The sequence below is a fragment of the Pogona vitticeps genome, chromosome 4 (genome assembly GCF_051106095.1).
Source record: "Pogona vitticeps strain Pit_001003342236 chromosome 4, PviZW2.1, whole genome shotgun sequence".
Taxonomy (NCBI): Eukaryota; Metazoa; Chordata; class Lepidosauria; order Squamata; family Agamidae; genus Pogona; species Pogona vitticeps.
In genome coordinates, this window is record NC_135786.1 from 143,361,377 (window position 1) to 143,384,283 (window position 22,907).

The 22,907-nt window shown below is 39.3% G+C and overlaps 1 protein-coding gene across 1 annotated transcript in view; it reads left to right on the forward strand.

The window, feature by feature from the left end:
* ANKH (ANKH inorganic pyrophosphate transport regulator) overlaps positions 1–22,907 on the forward strand; it is a 108,026-nt gene that overhangs the window by 81,938 nt on the left and 3,181 nt on the right. The window contains exons 5-11 of the mRNA XM_020781283.3: positions 1,237–1,407; positions 3,131–3,265; positions 8,106–8,198; positions 10,478–10,573; positions 17,886–18,015; positions 20,087–20,210; positions 21,193–21,292. Coding sequence (XP_020636942.2) covers positions 1,237–1,407; positions 3,131–3,265; positions 8,106–8,198; positions 10,478–10,573; positions 17,886–18,015; positions 20,087–20,210; positions 21,193–21,292 — 849 coding nt within the window. The remainder of the gene's footprint in view (positions 1–1,236; positions 1,408–3,130; positions 3,266–8,105; positions 8,199–10,477; positions 10,574–17,885; positions 18,016–20,086; positions 20,211–21,192; positions 21,293–22,907) is intronic.

The following is a 22,907-nucleotide window of genomic DNA, read 5'->3' on the forward strand; positions in this document are numbered from 1 at the left end:
TGCCCATGGATGCATAGTGGCTGAGACAGGATTTAAATTAAAATCTCTTACATTCTAGCACCTTACATTGCATTGAGCAAAATTAGGATTCAGATAACCAAGTAGAACTCACTTGTTTTTAAATAGGTGTTTTGTTGTATCATTTATGTCACATATCAGTTGCAAAGTATTCAAGCTAGGATCTTGAGCATCCCTCGTTTAGCTTTTATCCCATTAACACACACTAGACTGCTTTGGTTAAGTCAGAGTCTCTCCACTTCTGTCACTTGTCTGCGGTATGGGCGTAATGATATTAAACAGAATTACAAAAACAGTGTGATAGCATCCTGGTTGTTGTTGCTAATGGTGGCATGTTTATTAAGAAAATGTTTTGTAGAGATCACAGTTCATTTTCATGCCTAATTATTATTGTCCTTTACCTTTTGTTTGGTTGTTTATTGTCACCAAATTATCTTTGTGGTATATCTGCTTTCTGTTTTCCACAGAATATCTGTATAGGTTTTTTTTCCCCTTTCAAAATTATATTATCTATTCTAACATCTCAAACTACAGTTTGCTGCTTGATGAGTTGTATTCTCTTTCACTAGACTATAGCACCACTTCCTTCATTCTTGCTCCCTATTTCCTCAAGGCTTTTCTTACACTTTCAATAACAATAACTAACCACAGTTCTCTTTCTCTTGTTAATTACAAAGGAAGTCTACTCATAATTTTCTTTATTTTTATTTTTCATCTTCTCGGCGTCTTTTGCCAGCCTGTTATCTATATTCATAGGTCTTGCTGAAGGAATGTATATCTTTCCAGAGAAAATGTTGGTTTCCTCACAGCATCACCACAACCTAATTAGAACTTTAGCTTTTTCATGACTTGCATTTGAAGAGCAGGGAGACAGAGGAAGTTTGTCTATGAACTTCTATTGTATTTTTTTATCATCCAAAATCAGCAGTTTCTTAAAATCATTTTCTATGTGCTATAAATTTAATGAAAGTTACTGTTATGTTTCCCTCTTTACCACCTCCTGTTAAGGCTGTGCATTGGCCAGAAAAAAGCACAGTCAGTTTCCAGGACTAAACACATACGCCTTGTGTCTCGCCATCAGTGGCAGCAGACAGCTCTGAATCAAGGCATACATTACGTTTGAAATGTTATGGCTATTTCTGAAGTGGTTTAGCTGTGTAAGTCAAATAATTCTGTTTTTGTAACCTCTTATTTTTTTTCCTTTTCTTTCTCTCACAGGTTGTTTTTGTAGCCATTTTGCTCCATAGTCACTTGGAATGCAGAGAACCTCTCCTCATTCCCATACTGTCTTTGTACATGGGAGCACTTGTCCGATGTACAACCTTGTGCCTGGGTTACTACAGAAACATACACGACATGATTCCTGACCGTAGTGGGCCAGAGGTGGGGGTATGTTTCGATGCTTTATTAATTTATCCCTTTGATTTCAACCAGTACCTCAATCTTGCAAACAAAGCCACAGAACAATGTTTCACTCGTTCTTTTCCTCGTAGTTTTTTTTAAAAATCATGTACAGTCATGTGGCTCATGAAGAACGAGGAAGCAAAAGGAACCAACTTTCCTCAAGTTTTCTAGGCAACTAGTTAGGGAAACTTTCAAAAGACAATATTATGGCCTGTGATCAACGTTTCTTGCAAATAGTCAATTTACTGGGAAATTGCCAGAGATCCTTTAGTCACATTATATGAGTTAGAGGTAGTTCCATTTGCCATTTTTAATCCTGCCATGTCTTCTATTTTTAAAAAGAACATCTGCCTTTTATCCTGTTTTAAAAAATGAAGATTATTTATTTATTTATTTATTTATTTATTTATTTATTTATTTATTTATTTATTTATTTATTTATTTGAACAGAAGAGTAATGCATTGTAGGTGTTCATAGCAAAAATCATTTTTTAAAAATTAAAAGTTCTAATATGAACAAGGACCTCTTTCACTGGTGAATGTATCACAGCTCAGGACACATTCAGTATTACCTCAGTGATGCTTTATATTGTATCATTTGTATGGTGCTTTAAAACCAGTAGTGCTCAAGCTGGCTGGATAGCTTAGTGGTTTAGTTACCTGGCTGCAGAGCCAGAGGTTGGGAATTCAATTCCCCACTATGTCTCCTGCGAAATGAGGCAGCCTGTGCGGCCTTGGACCAAATGCACTGTCCTAGGACACCTCCAGAAGAAGGGAAGTGTAAGCCACTTATGTATATTCTTTACCTGGAATACCCTGAAAAGGGTCACCATAAGTCAGAATTGAATTGACAGCACACAAATAGCAAAAGTGGTGCTGAATCTTTTTTCTAGGTATATTTTTCGTTGTTGTCGTTTAGTCGTGTCCAACTCTTCGTGACTCTTTGTGTATATTTTTAGTTCTAAACAAATTATTACCAAAATACTACTTAAATAAAATCATGCCAGGCGACATTAATCCGTTCCAGCAAAATCGCTGTAGAGCGAAATCGTCGTCAAGCGAAATAAAAAAGCCCATTGAAATGCATTGAAAACAGTTCAATGCGTTCCAGTGGACAAAATACCTGCTCATCCAGCGAAGATCCTCTATAGGGCGGCCATTTTCTGGTGCCTGTAATGCTAGGAATCCGTCCTTAACACAGCGGGGAGCCATTTTGAAACCCGACGATCAGCTGTTTTCTGATTGTTGTTAAGTGATCGCAAAAACCTAATCATCAAGCGAATTCGTCATTTAATGAGGTAATCGTTAAGCGAGGCACCACTGTACTTCACCTCTGTAATGCTGACGTTGAGATATGTTGTGGGAGGGCTCTGCGTTTTGATAAATGGTGGTAACAGAATATTTTAGAGAAATTTATTGGCACATTACTCCAATAATGCAGCATTAACAAACAAGCTAGCGATATAGGGACTTTAGTTAGGTGCTAGCATTAAATGCCCAGTGCTTCAGTAATCCAAATCAAACAGTCATGTTGTTAAGAAGAGTGCCTTTCAATTTACTGGTTCACAAGTTAGTGTATGTGTTCTTCCTCTTCTTTCGCCTTGCTCATATTATGCCTCACTTTTGTGAATGAAATTCTTTACCTACTCTATTGCCTCTGCTTTGTACGTGTATAGTTCATAATAAACTTCTCCCATTCTATCTTCAGGGAGAAGCTACAATACGAAAAATGCTAAGTTTCTGGTGGCCATTAGCATTAATTTTGGCCACCCAAAGGATAAGTCGGCCTATTGTCAACCTCTTTGTGTCCCGAGATCTGGGTGGCAGCTCAGCAGCTACGGAGGTATGAATCTCTTCAGGCATATCAAATAATCTTAATTTCTTTATATTATTTTTTTCCAGAGAAACAGAGGACCCATATCTGTCTTCACAAATATAGTTTCATCTATTTTCTTCCCAATTCTGTAGAATTTCATTAGATTATACTGTTGAAGTTTAATATCAAGCTCTCTCAAGGCATTAAAAAAACCCTATAGAACTTAGCATGAAGTTGCCTCTGAACCTAAGCATCTTTCCTGTCCACTTCTGTGACGATATTTTCCTCTGTATCTATTGTGTCGAAGAGTTAAACTATACACTGCATGGAATTCTTGTTACTTTCCCTCTGCCTTAAAAAAAAAAACAAAATGGTCACTGAAACCCCTCTCCTACTGGAGGAAAAGATAAAAGTCCTTCACATATCCTTTTCCATGGATGGAAACACAGCTTGAGGATTCAGTGTGGAGATGACAAACCATCCCAGCCCCTGCTCTGCTACTCCAGCTCAGTTAAAACAACAGCAAGAAGGAAAAGATAACTCTTTTAACAAGATTAATCGGTAACTTTGTACAGCAAAAGTTTCATAGTTCATTTAGAGAGTGGCTGGTTTTTTTGTTTTTTTGTTTTTGAGTCATCTATTGTTTCTAGGACCAGCACAATTACTGCATTGGATCCCTGCTGGTGCTCCCCTGCCCCAAAACTAAAAATTAAGGCACACATAGGAATACAATAGGACCTGCATATCCGCTGGGGATTGGTTCCAGTCCTCATTGTGGATACTGAAAACCGCAGATACTAGTGAACTAGACAGACAGACAGACAGACAGACAGACAGACAGACAGACAGATAGATAGATAGATAGATAGATAGATAGATAGATAGATAGATAGATAGTACTGTAAAAGAAAAGATAGATAGATAGTACTGTAAAAGAAAAGAAAAACAGGAAAAAATTATTTTCACATGCATTACCAGAACTGGCCACCCTAAAAGGGTGCCAGATACTATGCTATACAACTTCTGCTAATAAGTATTCATAGTGCAGTCTGGCGCCTCCTAGTGGTTGGTTTTAGTACTGCATGTATCCCACAGATACAGGGGTCATACTGTAATGTATTTTACAATGTGGCAGACTGTCAGAGGAGAGAGGAGTCATTGGGATTAATGCATACCACTTCTCAGGAATTTCTGAATCAAGTTCTTGCAAAATACTGGAGGTCAGAGCGAAAGAAAGCATGAAGTGTGATGGTATTGTTTCAAATTAGGCTGAACTCAGCAAAATCTATTTAAATAAGCGGGATGAGCTTAGGTCCAGCTGAAAAGAAATAGGAAAGCATCCTACCTTTCTTGAAGCACTGAAAATTTTAGAGAGGTCCATCATGGGATGTCCTGGATAGCTTCTGTTGCTGCACAGATAATGGCACCAGGACTCAGATAATTTGCTAAGATAAAGTAGATGCCTTCTGTCTTTGAAAGACGGGTACACATTTAAAATTTTCACTAACTGTCCATATTTCTTTTAGTTTCATTCATTTTGCCCTTTTGTACTCATGGTGCTTTCTACTCAGGGAATATAGTGTGTTCTTCCAGTATGTATAATCTTTGCGCCGGGTGTATTGATAGGGTATGTGCCAGGAATTCAAGGCTGCCTCATTCCAGCATTAACATTGGCATGTGGCTATCCTTGTCTATGTCATGCCTTTCACTTTAGAGTGAGGGTCTCCAGTTTGGTAGTCAACATGTATTTGTATCCCTTCTTCAATCCCTGACATCTCCAACCAAAAGGGGTGCCAAAATAGGACTGTGAAAGTTCTCTGCTCGTGCCTGTTAGAGAATCTGATCAAATATTTAGCTGTGTGTGAAGCAGCTTCATGCAGAACGTTTCCCAAACTCTTATAGAAACACTAGTGTGAAGCCATTTAGAAACTATTATTTTAATAGAGGAGCGTTGTTTAAGATCAGTCTGATTCTCAAAGTTGCCCTGTTGGAGTACTTGCTGGTTAATAAATTGCATGTCTTGAAATATATATAGAATTCAATAATTCACTTTAAAAACTGCATTTGTAGATGCTACAATGGGAGGGTGGTTCTGCTCAACATAGGTAAAAGCAAGCAGGTGTGGGGGGCAGTGAAACAAGACTCTCCTCCCCAAATGTTGAAGGCTCATCATACAAATGCCTTGTAACCCACTTTGTGAGTGTGCATGTGTGAAACATAACCACATGAGCAAGGCTAATTGCATGAGACTTTAGGGTGGAACTAGCGTTCTTTGAAGGTATCCACTTAAAAGGATGGATTCATATGATTAGACCCAGCTCTTGTGATCATGCTGAGAGGGAGGCCTGCATTGGTTTTAATTTGTGTACAGAACCTGGCAATTTTAGTTTATGTAACCTAAAGCCAACTTCTCATTCATGCTGCAGCACCACTGTGAATGGAACCCCCTTTCCAATAGTCCTTGGCACAGCCCAAAAACGTTATCCAGAGAGTTTCCCATTCTTCTAGAGCAGATTTTTGGAGCTTTGCAATGGGCAGTGTGGATTGTCCATTTCCCCTATCAATTTTACCGATTGAAGCAATGTAATCCATTGGATCTTGGCCTTTATAAATAACACCAAGTCTCTCACACTTGCAGAATCACTGGATATATAAACCCTGTATTGTAGGAGTACATACCCTACAGCTCTTTAGAGTGGTTATGTACATTACTTTTAGCACCTGAAAGCAGTAGAATATAAAATAGTATTAAGTAGCTAAACATCCAAGGCATCTCAAAATGCTTAATTGGACACCTTGCTCTTTCTGCCCACAATTTATGCAATTAATATTTCAAGTATACCAGTTTAACAGGACTTTTAGTTGCTAAGAGCAAAGAATGCATTCTCTGGAAAGCAAATGCTTCTCATATTATCAGCTGATAGCTGACTTCATTAGTGCCCATTGTTCATTTTGTTCTTTTTGCTTCCATTTCTGAAAGCATCATTGCTGAAGAGAAAGTGCTGGCAGCGCCAACTATCATGAAGTCCTGCCAACACACAAATTGAGAGCACGGCAAATTTCTGTACATGGTGCTGCCATGGTTCTGGCAGGACGAAAAAAGGCATTTTTTATGACGATGACCTTGGAGAGATCTATCTCCTCTCATCTCCCAGTCATAGTTAGAAAACTGAAAACATACCATGGTCATGTGTTTTCTTTAAACCCCCTTGTGTGCAAGCCAACCCTCCTTTTTTGAGACTTGTCATACTACAGTTTTATGTCATCACCAATATTTATACCCTGTTTCCCTGAAAATAAGACCTAACCTGAAAACAAGCCCTGGTATGTTTTTTCAGGATGCTTGTAATATAAGTCCTACCCCCAAAATAAGCCCCAGTTAAGTGAAAGCCCGCCCTCCACAATTGTGCAGCAACCAGATGAAGATGATTTGAATAAATGTCAACTGTACATGAAAAAAATAAAACATCCCCTGAAAATAAGCCACAATGCAGTTTTTGGAGCAAAAATTATTATTAAGACCCATCTTATTTTCAGGGAAACAGGGTACTATGCAACCATATCTGCATTTCCAGGGTGTTTTCCCTGGGGGTGGGGGTTGCCTATTGTCAAAACTGCTTTCTTTGAAATGGTAGACAAACCCCTTTTTATGCATGCAGGCTTTTAGGTTTCAGCCATTTTAAATCTTTTCAATGCCTCCGTTTTATTTGCTGCTTGTTTTAATACGTGGCTTTTATAGTGATATTTTAATGGTGCAAATTCCTCAGAAGTCAGTCTTGGTGAAGAGTGATACAGAAATAATGAAAATAAAATATAGCATGAACCGGGCAAATTCTGGCTGAAAACTAGCTGTGCTTAATATAAATGCTAATTGACCATGGTTAGTTAATTCACATTAATGCAGGCAGAGAGGTAGGATAAAAATTCAATATGTAGTGGATAATATTCTGTTGGATGTAATGCTAAATTATTGCTTATTGTTATGAGAATGAGTCTTAACTGAAAGTTCACACCCTCTCCTTTTCCAACATTGATATTTTAGTCTGTTGTGCAAGCTCTAAGCTATTATGAATCTCAACTATGGTTGTTGAAACTTTGTAAAATGCACTTGAAGTGGATTTCTTTTTGCTAATTATAGCAAATTGATTCTGGAGGTGAAGGAGGAGTGGCATGTCTGCCTAAGGTTCATTGTCGTGTATTCTTATGATGTTAAAAAAAAATTGATATCTGTGCAGTTAGGATTTAGTATAAATTATTGTGTAGCTGTTTTTAACCAATTTGTGAGCTTCATTCTCAAAAATAAAATAAAAAGAGAAAGGAAGGTAGGATGGCTGTTAAACAAGCAAACAGGTAAGTAAACTGTCTGCTTTTATATGCCACCAAGTTGCTTCCAACTTGGAGTGATCCTGTAGTCCAATATACATTGCTGTTTCATGCTTTCAAACTTTTTCCTCCTTTGAGCTGTGTGTTTGTGTGGGTGGGTGTGCGTGCTGTAAACAGGTCCAGACATTGTTGTGTTGTGAATAAAGTAGTGGAGTATTTTAATACATTGTAGTAATTAAGGCAGGAAGGCTTATCAGACAAATTGGAAAATGCAGATTGAAACCGACGTTCCAAACTGTCATTTTCAAAGAACCTCAGCTTTGCAAAAACCCTTTCCACAATAAAAAAAAAAAAGCAGAGACTCTCTGGTCTTGGCTTTCTGCCCAAACTGTGAGCCGTGACCCCAGCTGCTTGCTTGACTCTCTAAAATGTTGCTGGTGTTACTGTGATAGGATTGTCTGACTGTTGGGCATGAGGTAATTTTAATGAATTTCTCTGAAGATTTGACCTGTAATTTTTTTCTCTCCTCCCCAACCCACTTTAGGCTGTGGCGATTTTGACAGCTACATATCCAGTGGGACACATGCCATATGGCTGGTTGACAGAAATTCGAGCTGTTTATCCTGCTTTTGACAAGGTGAGCTTGTTATCTGTGATGAGAGCAAACCCTTAGATTCTCTTTCCGATATGTTCTCAACAAGCGTGCTCTCTGAGAAATCAGTTTTACAGCCATGTCAAGTCTGTGAGAAAAGAGGCAAAACTGAATTCAGTGGATCTTCAGAGTCTTGTTTTTACTTATCTGTAGTAGCAGATGTTGTTGTTGGTGAGGCATCTGTCTGACTAATCTAACCTGCCAGTTTGGCACTGCTTGGTCATGCCGATGCTCTGTGGTTCCCCAGTTGATGAGGTCCATCAGGTGACCCCTCTTAGCAGGAAGGAACTGCTGAATAGCTCAGGGGTTTAGGTATCTGGTTGCGGAGTCAGAGGTTCGGAGTTCAGTTCCCCACTGTGCCTCCTGGATGGAGGCTGGACTTGATGTTCTTCTTCCTTGCCTCTGTGAATCCACAGTGTGGCCAGTGCATGTTTGAATTTCTGTGTGGGATTGTATCAGATGTTACTTTTCTTCTCCTTTTTTGTGTTGTTATAATACAAACCAAAGAAATGAACATGCGAGTATCAAAACATTTGCTACTACAACAGTTTTCTGAGAGAAGGGTTGCATTTTCTGACAGAATTGCAAGGTTGCCAATATTTTTGGCCATGACTCCGTTTCCACTATTAATTGTAGATGGTCCAAGAGTCAAGAGTCACTGCAATGATCTGAATAAACTCTACCACTATATTGGTGGGGTGTTTTTAAAGAAGTGCATCAGCTTTTTGTGTGTTTAGCACGTATAATAGCATCTTGCTGCCTCAGACCACAGGTTTTGCTTATTTAAATTCCCATTAAGAGGTAGATAGTTTAACTCTGGCCTGGCAGAGCAGTTTAATGACCTTTTTGCTGTAGCCATTGACACAGGAAAATCTTGTCCGGAGATGGGAAAACTGTGATCCTTCAGATGTTGCTGGACCACAACTCTCAGAAAGTGTTGCTATTGGCTATGTGGCTAGAGCTGATTAGATTACATCCTCCAAATAATTGAAGAGCCACATGCTTCCCATCCATGGTGTTGTATGAGTTTAGAAGTGGCACTTCATTGGTTATGTATAGCCAACCCCTGCTACCCAACAACAGGCAAGCCATCTTGTGGCATCTTTTAGCAAACATTTACTATAACATTAGCTGTTTCTTTAACATCTTTAGACATATAGAGTACAATATTCTGGCCACAAGTTTATATACACAGTGCACTTAGCAATGGGATGGTATCAGAATGAAATGGGATATAGAAAATGATAAGTGCATTTTTAATACTGATAATGAACTTTCAAAGTTTGTATAAATATCCATTAGTAGTTAGCAAATGCTAATCATCTGTGGGGTAATGCACAATTGTTAGATTTATGTCTTTGAAATGCTGAATCAAATGAGTTCAACTCTTAAGAATCTATAGAGCTGAAGCCAGGCATTTTGTGGAAAAGAAGACAATTGTTTGGCTATACACAAGACTGTGTAAAAACTAGGTCACTAATATAGGTAGTTCTCTAAGAAACCCAATATCTTTCAAACAATTCATTAGAGACAGGAATTTTTAAATAATCTGACAATTCATCTGCAAAATAAGCTATGATCAACTAAACCACTGGTTCTTAACCTTGGGTTACTCAGGAGTTTTGGACTGCAACTCCCAGAAGCCTTCACCACCAACTGTGCTGGCTGGGGTTTCTGGGAGTTGCAGTTCAAAAACATCCGAGTAACAAAGGTTAAGAACCACTGAACTAAACCACACAAGTATACTGGGTCTCTTTTAACCACTTACAATAATGCATGAATTCTGTTTTTAGTTCCATAGCAACAATACAAACTTTAAATGCTTACTGTTTGCTAAATGACTGAGGTCCAAAAGCCTGCTTTTATGTAGGACCTCTGCTGTGGAATATGGCAAATGGACCTTCAGTGTCCCCTTCACTTCAGTTCTAGGGCAGTGTTTCTGGGCTGCGGCCAGTATCTGCAGTAGGCAAAAACACAAGCAGGTTTTTCCTCAATTCCTTTATGCAGCAAACTCAGTATTTCAGAGCCAAGTCACTATTTCCATAAGCAAAAGTCACATTTGTCAAGCACTTATGCCCACAAATCAGTTACTTTCTAAGACAACAGCACAGTCCTAGACATGTTTCTTCCTGAAGCAAATCTACACACGTAAATCGAGCCTACTTCAAAATAAGTGGAGATGGGATTGCTTTCTGTGTGTGCGATGCAGATTAATGTGGCTGTTTTCCAGAAATGAATGCTCTTTTCCCCCTTTTCTGCTGCAGAATAACCCCAGCAATAAAATGGTGAACACCAGCAGCACTGTCTCATCAACACATATCAAAAAGTTCACTTTTGTCTGCATGGCCTTGTCATTAACGGTAAGAAGTCAGTCAAATCATCAGTGTTATTTTAATCAGTTTGTTGACTTTATATTTATCACATTGTCCTTCCAAGTTACATAGGATGGCATATATGGTTCTGTTCATCCCACCCACACCCATTTTATTCTCACAACAACTCTGTGAGGTGTATCAGCCCAAGAATTGTCCAAGGCTAGTCCTGAGTAGCATTTGTCTAGGCTGTCCCCTACCCATGACTGGCTCCAGGAACACAGGATGTCAGACTTTATATTATGGACTATTACCCTTTAACGATTTGGATATGGGCCTTTTATTAGCAAACATAGCAAAACATTTCTCTCCATCTCTTTATAGGTATGTTTATATAGACATCCGTGTGTGTGTGTGTGTGTGTGTGTGTGTGTGTGTGTGTGTGTGTGTGTGTGTGTGTGTGTGTGTGTGTGTGTGTGTGTGTGTGTGTGAGAGAGAGAGAGAGAGAGAGAGAGAGAGAGAGAGAGAGAGAGAGAGAGAGAGAGATTGGTTGGTTGGTTGGTTGGTTGGTTGGTTGGTTGGTTGATTATGCCTATATCTGGTATGCTCTGATGCCAAGACTAAGATTATGAACTGTGAACCAGGAAGTTTACATTTCTTCTCTGTTATGTACACACTGAATAGCAGATTATAGTGTCTCTGCCTCAGCTGCTTCTGCAAAATAGAGACAATAATGTTCGCTCATATTGTGGAGATTGTGGCTGCCAATCATTTTGAACACCCAGGAAGCTCCATATAAATGTTAAGACTTGTGAATGAATGCAAAAATCAAGAGTGCTTCATTCTCGGTTATTAGTAATAGAGCAGATCAGAAGCTAAGGATGTTACTGCATGGACAGTGATTTTGCAGTTTGTCCTCCTGCTGTGGCTGTGTTTCCTTTGTTCTCTCTCACTGCACTCAAAATGATAGATGGTTGCGTAAGAACGGCAGAGTGGTGCTGAATCACTGATGACTTATCTGCTGAATTTGTCAGGTTCAGTCATTACTCATCTCCCTGTTTGTTCTCGCCCATTGTGGAGTCACATGATGCCATTTTGAGAGGTGAAAGCATATTTTCTTTGTATTAACAAGGAGCTGGACGTGCCTGAGAGAATCATTACAAAGAGAAATGGCTCTTGTTCGAAGTCCAGTTTTGGCACCTGTAGTATTCTTACCTCGCCGGGGGGGGGGGGGGGAAGAAATATCTGGCAGGATGTGTGATGACAATTACTAGCTTTTCCTGGCTTTTAAAGGGTATTGTACAGATTTATGGGTGATAAGGCTATCGATTTCTACGAGTTATAAAGGCTATATATATGCAAAGAGTGTCTATTATAAAATTAAAGTAGAATCCTGTTAGCAAATGGTATGCAAATCCTGCTGGACCATGTGGTGCAGTACTTTGCTCTGGTGATCTTCAGCTTGTAGTTGCACGAACTGGAAATTGTTCCATTGAAGGCAACAGGGATTTCCTCATGTGCAAGGGTTTATTGCATTCCTCTTGCACGAGCAGTGGGGAAGGAGATATTGTATGCAGAACCAAGTACAGTATTCTGCTACACTGTCTCAACAATAGGATACAAGCTATTATTTTGGATTAGATCCCACTCTGGCAGTTCAGAAAGCAAGCTGGTTCAGCTTTGAGGGCATGTGTTTTAATTTGGATTTGGATCAGGATCAGGATCCCAGGGTGGGGTGGGGGGGTGAGGATTATAGTGGCAAGCTTGAGTTAATAGAAATGTAAATAGGGCCTTCATATTGAGCTCAGTTATGTCTGCTATAAATACTTGCTTGTTTACAGTCTGGCCATTGTTATAACAGCATACCAGTTGAGCTCAAGTGTCTTATTAAAAAGGTATCAATTGAAGCCTTTTCTGCACCATTAATCTTTTTCCTTCCTCTCAGTACAAGCAACTAGGGTTCAGCTGCATTCTGAATTTGGATTGTAAAAATAGTTCAAAGTGACTTGGGGCTTGTTCTTAATCAAAAGTCTCATTAATCTGATTAATTGGATGGGCTTCTTCCACTTATCCTTAAGTCTAACAGCTGTTCCTTATCTGCTTCAGGTCTTTATGGTCCCTAACAAAACTGCTTGTGTAAGAAAGCCATGTGTGAATGATTTGACTTGTTCTGCTGAGCAATATCACTAATTGTAACTTTGCTACTGAAAGAGTGCCAAGAACTTCCCACTTGAGCTCTCCTGGGAAATAAGATGAATTGGTGGTATTGAACAGAATGCTGATTATTTCCCAGACAACAGTTGCACTGAGTATGTGTGTGTGTGTCAACTTAATCCATGGCTGCTTTAACCATCACACAAAGCACACTGTGATACATTTACCAAATCAAACTCTACTCTTGGTTTTGGAATAATCATCAGATAGTTTTGAAAGTCCTTTGCTTTCTCTCTCCGTGTTTTGGAAAACAAAAGCCATATCTCCAGCAATACCTCTTTTTATTACTTATTTCACAATATCCTTTAAAAATATTGGTAAGGTAGTTTGCTTATTAGAGAAGCTGAATAAGCTGAAAATAATATTTGAATAATACTGAAAAGCTCATGCTTCTCTGGGTAGTCCAAACTTGGCAATTGGACCTGAGGAGTGAGATAAAGGTAAAGGTAAAGGTTCCCCTTGATATTTAGTCCAATAGTGTCCGACTCTCAGGGGTGGTGCTCATCCCCATCTCCAAGCCGTAGAGCCAGCGTTTGTCCATAGACAGTTTCTGTGGTCACGTGGCCAGCACGACTAGATACAGAATGCTGTTACCTTCCCACTGAGGTGGTACCTATTTATCTAATCGTATTTACATGCTTTCGAACTGCTAGGTTGGCAGGAACTGGAACAAGTGACAGGAGCTCACTCCGTTGCATGGATTTGATCTTACGACTGCTGGTCTTCTGACCTTGCAGCAGAGGCTTCTGCGGTTTAACCTGCAGTGCCACCACGTCCCTATGAGAAGTGAGACTGGGTGTTAATATCCAGGAGTAGGTTTAGTACTTTGATGTGATACTTACCATAGAGAATCTCTAATTTAATATATATGTGATCTACAATTCTAATGCCATCAGTAGGCAGCCACTACAGTTATAGTAGTAGCATAGAAGCCTCGTGTGTGATGTGGATAGTTGCTCCTCACATTGTCTCTTGGTTACAGAGTGGAGCAATTCCCTTGGCAAAGGCTTGCCAAGGGTATGGCACCTTGCACCAAAGAAGTCCGCTGTCACAAAGATTCTGACTGGAGAACAATATTCATGCTCCAAAGACAAGTAAAGCTTTAAGTGCCCAAGAATTGGCCAGTTGGATCAGACCAAAAGTGTATCTAATCTAGCACATTGTATTCCACAATGGCTTACTGGCTGCCAACAGGAAGCTCCCAAGGAGTAGCCCTTTCTCACTGCTCCCCAGAATTTGGTGTTCAAAGGCATGCTGCCTCAAATCCTGGAGAAATTCCCCCTCCAATGGCTGCCCTTTGATAAACTAGTTCAAGCAAGTGTGTTAGCAAACCGATAACAGTAGAATTGGTTTCCCTTCTGTATATAAACAATAGTTAATTTTTAAAAAAGTAACTATTCTTGAAGATAATGGGTTCAATCCAGCTTCTATCCCTGAAAGAACAGTGGATCCAATGTATTTTAGCTTCATCTCTCTGACTAAAATAACAAACGTATTACTAGGCAAGTCCACCCACTAAATTAAAAGATGGTATACCAAAAGGAAGAGATCTACCTGGGGTACTGAGTTATTGTTTTGCCAGTCTCCAGCCTCTGCTAACATCCCAGGATACCTGGGGAAGTGATATCTACTCACTACCTCTCTCCTAGGAGAAGATGAGAAGGGTCTGTTGATGATCGTGACTAGGTGGGAGGAGCCAGCATTTAAGGTTAGATGCAGATATGTACATCTGTCTAGATTTCCTACCTGTTGTAACAGCTTGACAGGTCTTTGCTGTGCTCTGATGTCTTCTCCAGTAATTTCTTTCTTCAGAAAAAACAGTCCCATAGAGTTGCAATTAGCAAAGTGATTGCTGGGGACTTGTTTATTCCTTTCTCTGCCATAGCACTTTTCCTCTAAAAATAACCAACCCCAAGTGTTTGATTCACTCAAAAGGACTGTTTTGTTACCATAGCACTTTCAGAGGCAAATTTCAACCATAAAGATGGGGGAAAGTCTTGAGCTCCTACTCATCTCCACGCAAGATCCAGACTAGGAGCTCTGTGGCTTTTTCTGAATTACCTTTTTAAAAGAAATGTATGCATTACTTCACATGTCTTTTGGTTCTAAAGCCTCTGGACCAAAAGGCAAGGACATATCTGATGACAAGTTATCTTCTGACTGGCCCTTGACTCCAACCCCCAAAGACTTCCATCCTTCATTCTTGTGTGTCAAACTCTCTGCCTCAGAGTTTGCTTACTATGGCACAGTTGCCAATTAATTGTGTGAAACATTATTGAATTAACCTAACATCAGTTGTAAATGTGTTGGATTCTTTTTGCCTGAATGTCCAAATAGCAAATAGTTAATGTACTACTTTACTATCTGCTATTTGGACATTCAGGCAAAAAGTGGAAATTTGTCATTCTGAAAAATATGGAGATTACGGATACTCATACAGTTGAGACAGATATACTGCATTGGTCCCCATCCCTATGCAGAAAACAAAATGGACGTCCATTTAGGGTGAATGAGGCTCTTTGAAAGTGTGATTTTGTAGGGATTTCAACTTTCCTTGGCCAGCACACGTTTCCTGATTCCCATGATGTATTAAACTTTAAATCTGTGTGTGATAATGATATTAAAATCATAGTTCTTTGACATCCCTCAATCCGATTTCTTGAATATCTTCAACCATGAAAGTAGATAAATTGCATCACAAATTTGAGCCCATAAAGAGGAACATTTTTATAAAGCCTTGAACTAATTTGAATCCTTCATCACCGTATATATTTTTAACATAATAAAATCATAGCTCTCTCAAGAGATGTTTTTAATTAGAATATTATGTGCTTAACTTGAATTAGCTACTATCCTTCTCTAGAGCTGAGTCTCTTCATACAAAGCAAGGTCACCTTTAAGGTCTCCAGTTATCTGTCCCATAAAGGGAAAAAGTACATTAGCTTTGTTAGAATTGCTGGATAATGAAGGTTGTGCCACATATCAGTTTATGAATATTCCCTTAACTCCCTAAATGGCTGAGTGCTAACAAATCTCTGTTAGCATAACTGGTACTATATTTCACCAATTACCAACTTGGGTCCAAATCTCCCAAATTGAAGCTGTTGGGGGAGTGGAGTTGACTAGGCATCTATCAACATGTTTCCCCGAATTTCTCGAAGGAACACTTGAATACAAGTGTGACAAGCCAAGAATGTGTGTGTTACACCAATACATAGTTTGTTGGTTTATCACATCTGGATCACATTCTTCTTTCAAGGAACTCAAGGAAGCATACAACAATAAGTAAGTTGGGTTACAAAATGTATTGATTGTGAGGTTGCGTACCTTGTGTTACTTTATTTATGTGCACTAGGTATTGTGAGCTCTCTACAAGCATTGGCCATGGTATCCAGATACCTCTCTGTACTCCCCAGTGAGGTGGTGTAAAATCATATTACATTATATTTTTATCCAACTGTTGTGAAAAGTCTGCTTGCTGTGAGGAACATCTGAATTTACAGTATTTTGCTTTTTGATTGGAGAGCTGTATATCTTATCACTTTCTTCAACAGCCATATGTAGGCCTTCTCCATCAAGAGCATCAACTTTTCCATAGGCCTTCTTGCCTCCACTGATAATGGCAAGAGGTTCTTTAGCCAACATTTTCTTGGACAAAAATTAAGTTTGATTTTAAATTGGCAGCTTGCTGCATAACAGAACTGGCCTCTCAATTTTGCAGCTTCTCAACTGTTCACGATTTAATGAATTCTCTAAGGCCTTTCACGGCTGGGATCTGATGGTTGTTGTAGGTTTTTTGGGCTCTTTGGCCCTGTTCTGAAGGTTGTTCTTCCTGATGTTTTGCCAGTCTCTGTGGCCGGCCAGCATCTAAAGACACCCTTCAACCACAGTGACAGATAATCTCTCCCACTTATCACAACAATACACCCACAACAAAAACACGCTGATCAACGTATCTCCTGAAAAGGACAAAAGCTGTTCCCACAGCTGTAAATACTCAACTATCCAACAAACAGCAACAGAGCATGGACAGAGTTCCTACTCCAGTCCTCTGAGGATGCCTGGAATTAACGATTCATCTACTGGTTAACATGACTACTGAATTTTTAGGAAGATCCCAATAAAGTATTTGCTTCGTTTGACTGTTGGGCCTGAACAGGTTGTGCCTGGTATGGCTTAACTGAATTTCTCTCTAGCTTACATCTTCCAGAGCTTTCAATGTAAATATCTACAAGCATAAGAAGAGCCCTGTAGGATTGGATCAAAGTTCTTTCTAGTTTAATCTAGCATTCTGTTCTCAGAATAAACGGCTATTCTAATTCAACATAAGGGCATATTGCCTCTGATACTGGAGGCAACAGGAAGCCATCCTGACTAGTTGCCATAGATGGCCCTGAATTCCTTTAATTTATCTGTCCTCCTTATAAAGTTATCCATTGGCAGCCATTGCTATATTTTGTAGCAGTGAGTTCCGCAACTTAACTATAAGCTGTGTGAATAAGTATTTCCTTGTATCTGCCATCAGTTTCGCCCTATTTGGCTTCAGTGAATAACTCCAGGTTCTATTATAATGGAACTGAGAGAAGCTTCTCTCAATCCACTTTCTCCACACTGTGCATAATTATATATAACTCTGTCATTTTTCCTAACTTTCTGGCCTCCATTTTTTCCAACTTTTCTAGTTATAAAATCACTTTTTTAATATGCAAGATTTTCACTTAACTATTCTAAAATGAGAGGCAGGACTCTTCTAAATGAGGGAACACCAGAAGCAAAGTATCATTAAATGACAGGCATAAGAAGAAGATTTCAGGCAAGCTCTAAAAATATACTGCAACCTTATTTATAGAGAGTGGTACATGCAAGGCACAGCTGCTTTAGAACTGAAGGATTCAGCAGAAGGTGACTGCTGTTTCAGGGAGCTATGAATATCTGTTTATACTAAACAAAAATGCTTTTCTGAATAAAGACTGCCTTCCTAATGAGGATGAATTCTGCTGGGGAAACAGACTACCTCAAGGGTTCTTAAATGAGCGGCCACTGCAGTGGTTCCTAGCAACACAACCATCTCAATCGACAAATTAATGCAATATTGGAGGCCTAAGATTGTGCCCAGTTTTTAACCTTCTGATTCTCCTCCCTGCAGCTCTGTTTTGTGATGTTTTGGACTCCTAATGTGTCAGAGAAGATTTTGGTTGACATCATTGGTGTCGATTTCGCCTTTGCAGAACTGTGTGTCATTCCTCTTCGTATCTTCTCCTTCTTCCCAGTTCCAGGTACAGGGGAAGGAAGGGAGGGAATAATGTGTAGGATTATACATCAATCCTAAATCCTCTCACTAGTTTCTCCTTGATTAGTATACATAGTGAAGTTCAACTGGTAATGTTGCAGTGGTATCCCCATAATTGGATGTATATGAGCTTTGCTTCCTTAATTCTTAATGCAGCATCAACCAAGGGTCAGTGTTTGGGGCTGGTTAATAAAAAGAATGAACAATGCAGGAACCCTTATTTTTGTTTTGTTCTTAATACATATAGGAGAGTGCATCATTGAATGCTTCTCTGTGAAAAAGAATTCCCGGCACATAGCAGTTTATCCCGTGTGAGAGAAGGCTAGGCAAGAACGTCTCTCTCTCTCATATTCCATTTTCTTTGTGCAAAGATGAGTTATTCTGTTACTGTTTCATTAACTAACAATCCTTTATGGCTGTTTCAACCATGATGCTCCTGTCAGCTAAAATATAAACATGTGGCCACAAACTCTAAGAAAGATTAAAACAGTGAACGGATCTATGCCCAAACTCTCCACATGCTTTCGTTAAAAGAACCATCAAAATACACCTTACGTTTTAAAGAACCCATATAAAAGAAGAAAGTGGAAAAATCAGTGATGATCTAATTGGATATTTTTAATGAATTAGGTTATTCTGTCAATTGTATCTTTAAATGAAAGAGCATGTATTGCCTTTGTATTTCTACCTCTTGTGCTGTTTTATTAAAACTTCATATGGACTGCCTAAGGACATGTGTCCTGTTCATGTCTCACAAGAAATGAGAACAAGAAAATATGTTATGAAAGAATTTTAAAAATTCAGCATAAAGGTATATTTCCTCAGCAAAGGAGATTATAAAACCAGTGTAGCAGCACAGATATACAGTGGCCAGTATCCTGTTACCTAAACAAGGAGCAGGAGGGTTATCCATGAAACATTCACCTCCTTGCTCTGGTGGCTCCTTGGTGCATGTCTGTTCTTACATTGGTTGCAGGATTGGTCCTGCTACTGGTTGCATGAGGGGAAACTTCCCAAAGCAGGAGAAACATTTACACAATTGTCCTTCAGCTCTGCATTTAAGTGATAGAATACTGCCTGATTAATTGTAAATTTTATCATTGAGAGGTCATTTTAAAAACCATAATGTAAGGTCATTTTTAAAGGCATAGGTGAAAATGAAAAGAGCACTGAAAAGGTGTCAGCTTCAAATAAAACCTGCATTTGTCTCTTTTTGTTGCCTTCCATATTAACAACAATTAGATGTGACACATATACCCTGAGAGGGATGCAAATACACTTTTAAGTGACAGGCAAAAGACAAATTCTGCAGCATAAACTGACGTAATAAATGCATTGACACTTTTAAGATCCATAATCATATTCAATGTTATTACTTTAGCATGCTTACAAGCCATACCAATCAGTATGATAAGCATCACATATAGTATTGAAAGCTGCATGAAAAGTCTGTCATAAAATAATATCAATTTGTATTCTTAATAGACCAAATCTAAGAACATGCTGTGCTGTTCTTACAGTGGTCACAAGACCAGATGGGCAGGGTAGAAATGAAATGAAATGAATGAACGAACGAACGAATGAACGAACAAGCAGCTTTTAGGATTAGGATGCCACACGGACCCAACAAACCATGGTTTGGAGACCTCTGAATCATCAATGCAAGCCAGATTCCTTACTTGGGTAGTATTCTGGCACAGTTAGATGACAATGAAGAAACTGGGAAAAATTTCTTGGCATATGATATTAATGCAATAGTTCCTTGTGTCCAGCAATAGAAGGAACAACACTATTCTTCAGTTTCTGACTAAGTATGACTGTGAATGTCAGGTGTTGCTTATTAAGTGTTCTGCTAACCACTTATCTCCTATGTTCACATATATTAGTGGGTTTATTGAACATAATATTGTACCTATTATTGAACATTAACAGTTAGCCGTGGTGAACCTGAACTTAGTCGTAGAAGTCCTGAACTTTTAATATGTGTGAGTACTGAGGACTACATTATTCTTCTAGAGAACCAGCGTCTGATTGCTTTTCCCACATGCTTTTTACAGTTACAGTAAGAGCTCATCTGACAGGCTGGTTAATGACATTAAAAAAGACGTTTGTGCTGGCCCCTAGCTCTGTGCTGCGGATCATTGTTCTTATCACCAGTCTAATTGTGCTGCCTTATTTGGGGTAAGTTCCTTCTTTCTTCCCCCCCTCCCAGATAACCACAGTAAGCACTATATGTTGACCAAAATCCTGCTATTGAGTGTTATAAATTGCACTAGAGTAGACTTTTTGAACCGATAGAAATCTAGTGAGTCAGCTCCTCCTTAGGTTCCATTGACTGAAATGGTCCTACTTGGACAGTGGCTTACTGTGCTAAAGTAAATTGCATTTAGAGTAGGCCCATTCGAATCAATGGAACTTATGGAGGAGTTGACTCACCAAATCCCTATCAGTTAAGTGGGCCTACTCTAATGTGATCTGCTCTGCTAAGCAACAGGAATTTGCCCAATGACACACAAACTGTCCAATAAATAAAGTAAAACTACATATTATTCATTCACATCAACACCCCCCCCAACACACACACAATCAACCTCTGTTAACACAGGTCCCCCCCCCCCAATTTGGCTGTATATGAACATCTACGTACCTTTCCTTTGGCTTTTCCCATTACTGCTGCTCCTCTCTTCAAGTTCTTGCTTGTTCACTGTATTGTCTGTTCCCTCCTGGCTCCTGGCCTGCCATGCTACTTGTCATGAACTCTCTTCCCTCTTGAAGCGCCTTTCCACTCAGCTCCCTGCCCTCCTACTTTCCTCTCTGTTACAAGACGCCCCTCTAGCCCAGTAGACTTAGGTAAGTAGTTGTATCTCAGCAAAGTCTGCCTTTCCCCTTCACTGTAGCAATGATTTGAATTACAGTACATGTTGATAGCCAACTATCAGCGTTTTGTGACATCAGAGCCAAGGGCTCTGACAAGGGAAAGAGGTTGGTGCCCATGATAAGAAAACTCCTGTTAACCTGCTGCACTATGAACATGATGTTTTAAATGCCACTGTTGAGGTTTTATCAGTGTAATACCCCTCAATGTCGCAATACAGTGGCCAAAGTATATGAGAGACATAGGATGATAAAAGTTGGCCTGTTTTCCTGTCTGTCCTATTATTAGGGTTCATGGAGCCACCCTGGGAGTCGGATCACTTCTGGCGGGCTTCGTAGGAGAATCAACCATGGTTGCAATAGCAGCTTGTTACGTGTATCAGAAACAGGTAAATATTTGTACAGATAAACTCTGCGGAGGGCCAGATGGCTTGCTTTTGAATTCCAGGAAAGTGAATTGGAACTAAACATGGACCTGGTTATTTTTGTTTTGGACAGAAGAGGGTTGATTGATTTTATTACTATCCATTTGCATGTGTGTGTGTTTCTTTTACATATTATGTTTTATTGTTTCCTTGCTACTTCAGAAACTTTAGGTGGAGATGGTTTATATTTAATCATCATCATCATCATCATCATCATGTGCCATCAAGTCAATTTTGATGTATGGCAACCTTTTTCAGGATTGTCCAGGTAGAGAATACTCAAAAGTGGTTTGCCATTCCCTTCTTCTGGGGGCAGCATCCTGCGAAAGTGCAGCTTGCCCAAGGCCACAATAAGCTGGCTCTATTTGCAGGAGGCACCGTGGGGAGTTGAATTCCGAACCTTTGGCTCCCACAGCTAGATACCTAAACTACCGAGCTGTCCAGCCAGTGGTTTATATATATACCTAATAAGTAAATAAATATAAAATTAGAGATGTATTTTCTACGTTGAGACAGCCCCGCTTAGAAGTTAACAGGTGAGTGTAGGATTCCCTGCCTGTTTAACTTTAATATGCATTTTTATTTAATGGATTGGATTTGGTAATTTTATATCACCCCTTTCCCAGGCTCCCAAAATTTTGAAAAAGTTATAGAAATAATTTCAGCCTAACACTTTGCACAGCACAAAAACAGCACATAAAGCAACATGGAAGAAGAAAAAAAAATACAGTAGCTAAAACACATCCATGGCAGATTGCAGTATTTAACAGTACCATCCTATGGTCTCTGGAATGGCCAATCCCAATTAATAGTTGTAGCCTTCCCTAGTCTGACACCACCCAGATGTGTCTGGGCACACCAGCACACATGGCCAGTAGCCACACAAGATTTGTATGACAAGAGACATTTTCCTAATATATCTGATGGGCAACAGACACACATAAACATGCAAATATATATTAATGACTACATTTTGGATGCTTTTGAATCAGCTTATAGTTGAATATTTAGAAATGCTCTAGCCCTGTATGCACGAGAGAGACAAATCTAAGCTGGTTTTTGAATTGCATAGAAATAACATTTAAAGTTTAGTCCTAAGATTTTAGAAATTTTGCTCAAGAAGTAGGGGAAGAGGGCAATTTGGAGGGATGGAATTACAGCAAGAGCAGGCAACTATGGCCTTTGTATATTTTTGGCATACAGTTCCTTCATTCCTAGCCAGCATACCAGAATGAAGGGATTATGGGAATTTATGTTACACCACAACCACCAAATTAAAAGGCCAGAATTTTCCATCATAATTTAGGGGCAAACAACTCATTTCATTGACATTATTGATGATTTCATGCTACTACTGATTTTCTACTTATAGCAGGTTTTTTTTGTCTGGCCCTGGTCATAATTGAGGTGTAACTCTGCACCCTGGGCAGATGGCAGGGGATGGGTCTGACATGATGCTCATCCCTACAAAAGTTCTATGTAGAGCAGTTGGTGTCACAAGTTTATTTCTAGCCTGACATGTTTTGAGAAATTCTTCTGTATGATGGTTTCAGAGATATATAAAAATTGAAAGAAAAAA